The following is a 6,682-nucleotide window of genomic DNA, read 5'->3' as shown; positions in this document are numbered from 1 at the left end:
GTGAGTAATTGAACTAAGTATTGTCGAGCACGAGCACGTGAGATGTTCTAGCGTTTGTTATAGCGCGACTGTTGAAATTAAGTGTATCGTAAAGTTGTATTCGGAAAGAATAAACCAGTTTTATTAAGAAAGGACTTGTGTCGCTAAAGTTTCGTTGGAACGAAGTTACGGAAAATTAACTAACGACTGGAGGCGTAACAATATACAATCATTAAACAGTTGGTCCACTGTATAACATTATTCACATATCTAAATTAATTTAAGCTACTATATGGTGTACTAAAATGAACTAAAAACACCTTATAGATATAATACCTTCAACGATCGGCCAAAATGATCAAAACTTGGGTAATCAATAATGAAAAAAAAACAACAACAGGCCATTTTTAATATTTGTTTGTTTGTTGAATTTTACTCACGTCTACTCGAGGGTCAGCTGCACTAGCCAATCATAATTTTGGTAGTCATAAAGTAGAGAGAGAGAGAAGGCAGCTAATTAACATCACCCACTACTAACTCTTGAGCTACTCTAATTGAATAGTGGAATTTGACCATCACTCCGATAATGCATACATGATCTCCAAGAACATAGAGAGACTTTTTCTGGGGATAATAGAGAGAGAACCATGGAAACTCATATCCACAATCTGGCATGCTAACCACTAGCTGATGTTAATGGAGTTTATCATGAGTAAACAGAATATTTGTTTAGTTGTCATGCCATTTTGTTTGGTTTGTTTCAGATATTTGTGCATAACTACATTAGAGGTTTCTACACTAGCTATCCCTAATTTTCAATTGATATACAAAGAGGAAGACAGCCAGTTAACAGCACCCCACCACCAAAGCTTGGGCTATTCTAACCAAGTAGCATGATTTGATTGTCCCTCCTATAACAAAATGCACCCATGGTTCCCACGTGAGGAACCAAATTTTGTAGCAACAGACACTTGAATCTACAGTATAACATGCTAACCAGCCACAGTCATGTCATATGATACATTTTTTTAAAATTAGTAAGCAACCATAAAACACTATTTTGAAAGAAACATTACTTACATATATATATTTATTTATTTATTGCAATTTCCATCAAAAATGATTTAAACTTAACATAAATATATATGTGACATTTTTTATTTTAATGACATTCATATTGTAACAATATCTGATTGGCAATATACTTTTCTAAAGCTAACCAACATTACATTTACATTTAAAAATATTATAAGGACATCTCTAACATATTCTTCCATACTTCCAAAAATGTAAGTTAATTCAAAAAATATGAATAAAGTGTGAGCATGTTTGGTGCTGGGTTTCAATCCCACAGCCCATGGAATGTAAGTTGAGTGCACTTACCACCAAACAACATTATAAACTAAAGTTAGAAGAACTAAATAAAGTGTATAGTTTCCAATAAAAACTAAATATCTCTAATAGGTGATTACCATTTATTTTTCTGTTTATTTTTTATTTCCAATCTTTCACAAAGATAAACAGTTAACTCCCTGTTATTGTTTCTAGGTTTTTAAAGTATAATTACTCTAAGTAAGATTATGGAAAATGTTATTAAAATTGAAGGCATCCAAATGATAAAACAATGCATTTTATACACTATAAATAATATAGCTTGAAATATTTTATTAGCTCGTTATTAGGTATATATATTTAGTTCTATGTAGGTAGTTTGCTGTAATTAAAAGTTAATATTAAGTAACAGAAAAAACTTTTTACAAACTAACAGTTACATATAAGGATTTTACAGTTGATAATTTGTAAGGTCAGGTATAACGTACTCTTTGTTACTTAACGCCATACTGTTGATGTTATTATCCACGTCCTTGTTAACACTCTCAACCATTTTCTGGTAGTCACTAATGCTGTAAAAAAATTTTTAAAAATAACTAATATTATATAAAAATCTTGAAGCATCTTTTGCAAAACTATGTTATTTAACATCATTAAACTTTAACACAAAAGTAATAGGCATTGAATTATCACAGAGGTGCTATCATTTTTTTTCAAAAACAATAAATTTTGCTTGTTCATATAAAAGTAAGAATGAAGTCCAGAACAATAAATCCTAAAGGTTTTCATTAATTGTACATGTATTATACTATTTTTATGGTGGTCGAATCATTTAAATATTATATTTCATAATCTGCTGTATGTTATCACCAAGGAACAGTCAAATGCTATTAGATCTATGTTTCTGTGAAAGTGTTCACGGAAATATTCAGTAATATTAAAAGAAAAATAGATATGCCATTACTATACTTTCCTGATAGATAAGGAAACACTAAATCAGTCTGGGGCTTGTACTTGATTATGAATTTGTGTATTTAGATAAACTGCATAAATGAGATTAAAGTTCAACAACAATTAAAGTATTTAGTCTAATTAAAGAACTAGCAAGTAAACAAATATTATATAAATTAAGAATCTCAAGCAAAAATCTAACAAACTGATTTAAAGCAAAAAAAAGTAGTTTTTAAACCAAATAAAGCCATATACATATGGTTAAAACTTAAGCATACAGAACAAACATCATAAAACCAGAACTGCAATAACCTGAGTACTTTCAGAAGGTAACTTTCTTCTTTAGGGATAAATAGGAAATGACAAAACATTAAAATACTCTGTGAAAGAAGACAAGTTCCAAGAGTATAAACCGAACATAATAATTTGATCTCATTGTGTAAAACCTCCATAGGACTTCCTTTAGTCCCCTCCCTCCATCATCTCTATCAGCACTTAAAGCATATCTAAAAACATACAGTGTCTCCACTAAACTTTTTTGTTATATCTTTTATTCATTTACATGGAAATTTGCATGAAAGCTAAGAATGATCTTTACCTTTTACCTCAAATTTCCTCTATTTTCATACAAATAATACATAAAAAACACTTTTATTACAATAGTACAAAGAAGAAAAATGAAAGCTCATACACATAAAAGGAAAATTATGGATTATGTCACTATTTATATCAAGCACTAATATATATTATCATACCCAGCACACTACAAAGACAGAATCAGTTTATGTACCTACAAATTAGAATTTATACAGGACTGAGAAAATATAGTGTCTAAAAAAAAGTATAAATGCACAAAGAAAATATTATATAAGCCAAACCTACAGATAAAATTACATACCTATCATCAAGAAATGTTAAGGTAACCATGGCAATGAAATGGAGACAGAGTGGTAAAAAAAAATAACTTTCACACTTTTGTTAAATATGCCACCATGGCTGATTAAGAAGTATTCTCATCAGTATATGATGAAAGATGTCACCTATGCTCATTTTATGAGTTAATTTAAAGAAAAAGGATCAATACTGGATGCTCCAAAGAGTAGTCATACACACACTATGTGAATGGAAGAGAACTTAAGAGAGTAGCAAAGTTATCTGGCCAAAGTCCATTAACATCTCAGAGAGGTTTTGTCGAGTGATGGGTTGGATGTTCTAAACATAAGCATACAGCTCCTCAATTTAACAATTTTTATTTGTTAAGATTGGGTTGAGAATTTGAAGAAAGTTGTCAAAGAAGAATGAGCTATGGTTCATGTTGATCTCTGTACATCATTCCATTTTACAACAATATGAAAAATGCTAAAGATGAACAATTTGAACATTTTAAATTCAGATGTATTATGCTTTCAATTTTTTCCCTTTTCTCTATGTTGCTAGTTATATTACCAGTCACGTCTGGTTCATACATGAATTTCATTGAATGTGAAGATATTTTCTTACCACCATCTATACAACATATGTAAGCATTTCTCAATAAATACACTCAATTTTATGAACCAGAGGAGGAAAGTAATAAAATAATATATATATATTATAAAAAGAGTCTAAACCTTTACATTACATAAGATCAGACTCACATTAATATGTTTAATAAAAAATAGCACATAATTGCTGACTAAGATACTGTTGTGGGAATGAAAAATAAACTGCTGTGTAAATTGACACATGACACATTGCTTCCACCCAGCATACCATTAAGAACTAATAACATAACTACTGTAATACATTTTTGTGTAGATTCACAAATCTTATGTATAAAAAGGATTACCTGTAATCAAGAACTGTCCTTCTTCGCAAAGACAGAATATCACTCCCACTTGACATTTTCTTCAAAAATAAAAAGGATTCACATATAAGAAGACATCCACAGAATGTTTCAAAGTGACTTACATCAATGGCTCATACTCTGAATCAAATATGTTTGTAAGGTAGGAGTTCAAAGCACAATAATAAGAATTCAAACAGGTGTTGTAGAGAAAGACACAATGTGCAATGTCCACACTTTTAAATATACACTGGATAGTATCTTTATCAAGATCACCATCTAATATTGGCGTGGATCACAATAACAGCTTAAACTTAACATGCCAAAGACTTTTTAAGGTGCCAGGAGTGACTTCTTGGATTGTAACACATTCATCAAGAAGTATGTTCTGCTGAAGATTGAAGTATACCAAAGACAATGCTCAAAGGTCTATCCTGAATATACTTATTTGGGCTGAGACCTGGTGACTGTGCTTGCAAAGTAAAATTATTAAAGTCACTGTAATGTTCTGGCCAACACCCGTACAGAAAATGGTTGATTAGAGTCTCTGATGATTCTATGTCAGGTAAAAATGCATGAACACCTGCTTTGACAATGTACCCCACACCACTATACCACCTACAGAAGCTTGCACTATTAATCCAACTGCCTCAGGTAGCCTGTTGTTTTTTCTATATTTTTATTGTAACAATATGAAAAGCTGAAATAAGACTCATCAGATTGCATCACACCGTTTTAGTCACTGATTTTCATAGTCTGTGCGCTAAGTGCCAATGAAGTTATGTTTTTTTGTTTGTGTCTGAGATAAGCTATTTTTTTAATGTTGTCAGATGCAATATGGCAGTTCTGTAAATGTTCTTTGCATAGGATAGTTGGAAAGTAAAATTGTATAAAATGTGAAGGAATTGTTCAGTTGGAAACAGTTTAATGTTTGCAACCCTTTACAAGCATGTCCAATTGTCTTTATCCTCTGCCAATTATAAGCAGCAAGAAACCAAAGTTACCTTACTTAGAAAATGTAATTCCTTTCTACTGACACTTTAGAAAAACCCTGATGCTAGATGGGTACCCACTGTAAAGCTATTTTGAAATTCAGATATCACTGTTCTTGCCTATGATCATGTAGACTAATCACATTATTATTACATTTGTACACTTAATGGACAAAAGCAATGACCTGACATATTATATCATTAGTGTAACTTGCACATACTAATACATGGAATGTTGTAAAATGTGTGTGAAAGATCCTAATAAATTGGTCAGTCACAGCAAATTAGACAACCTTGTTGGAAAATACATACAAGATTATTGATAATATATCCCTCTCTAGTGTTTCAAAAACAACAATACAGTTGTTAAAATTACAAAGAGTTAATGTAATCAAACTGAATTTTCTTGATGTTTTTCAGACCACCAATAACAGTTATGATTTCAATTTGAGAAATATTAAACCAGAAGAGCCTAAATGATGGTAGTAAGATATACCAGGAATATTCCATAAAAGTTAATTTTAAAACTTGAAATAAGGATATAAAATATGCAACTTGAAGATGAAAAGTAAAATTATCCAACATGAAATACTGATCAATTACACAGGCCTGCTATTGTTTTATTGTCTTGAAATTTTTATATGTTCTACAGTAATTACTGTACGCTGAATCCAAAAATGATATCCATTTTTCTCTATCATGTCCAGATTTTTCACAAAACATATGTACTTTTACGTAAGTGAATAATTTTCAATGAAATCAGGTCACATTCTGTTGTGCTTAAAATGTTGAAAACCATTGGTTGTAGATTTTTCTAGACCAATCGCAATGTGAGAGTCTTATTGATCATTCTAGAACCCACGAGAAATACACCGCTAGTATATAAATGGTTAACAGGCCACATGACGTATCATTTCTGAATTGTATTTGTTTGTGCATGCACTTTGACATTATTTTTTCTTTTTAATATTAGTTATTCATTGCTGTGGCAACAAGAGGTTGTGTAAATGACCCAAACATATTATGTTATATTTGTGGTAAATTTGTTGTAAAGAAACAAAGGGAAAACATTATGGAATTCGTCAAAAAAGCATATTATACGTATTTTGGAATAAAACTTGGGGACCAAAACAAATCATGGGATCTGCAAAAAGTTTGTATCATTTGTATCAAAGAGTTGAGACAATGGACTAAAGGTAAGAAAAAGTCTTTATTTTTCGATTTCCAATGGTCTGACATGAGCTGAGAAACCACGAAGATGACTGCTATTTTTACTTGTGTAGCTTGCAAAGCTACAACACTTGAAATAAAAAGGAAATTTCTTATCCGAACCTTCAATCTGCTACAAGACCTGTTGATCATGGACCTGATGTACCTGTATCTACTCCATCGGAGACTCTTGAACAGTTTCATCTGATTCTGAATCTGATGTCAATAGAAATGATGATAGGGAATGTTTTCAACCTAAAATGTCTGGTGAACCACAACTTTTCACACAAGGTGAACTTCATGATTTGATGAGAGATTTGGGCCTTCCAAAAGATTCTTCAGAGAATTTAGGGTCCAGACTTTGGGCTAAGAACTTACTTTCTCCAGAGACATC

General features: G+C 31.2%; 1 protein-coding gene across 1 annotated transcript in view; it reads right to left on the bottom strand.

Annotated features, from left to right (window-relative positions):
- LOC111089902 (adenylate cyclase type 6-like) overlaps window positions 1-6,682 on the bottom strand; it is a gene marked incomplete at its 5' end in the record, with an annotated part of 23,937 nt that overhangs the window by 14,613 nt on the left and 2,642 nt on the right. The window contains 2 exons of the mRNA XM_022403152.1: window positions 1,800-1,883; window positions 4,091-4,149. Coding sequence (XP_022258860.1) covers window positions 1,800-1,883; window positions 4,091-4,149 — 143 coding nt within the window. The remainder of the gene's footprint in view (window positions 1-1,799; window positions 1,884-4,090; window positions 4,150-6,682) is intronic.

Source organism: Limulus polyphemus, unplaced genomic scaffold (genome assembly GCF_000517525.1).
Source record: "Limulus polyphemus unplaced genomic scaffold, Limulus_polyphemus-2.1.2 Scaffold7796, whole genome shotgun sequence".
Lineage (NCBI taxonomy): Eukaryota > Metazoa > Arthropoda > Merostomata > Xiphosura > Limulidae > Limulus > Limulus polyphemus.
Note: the sequence above shows the minus strand (reverse complement) of the source record. Positions and strands in the feature narration are given on the sequence as shown.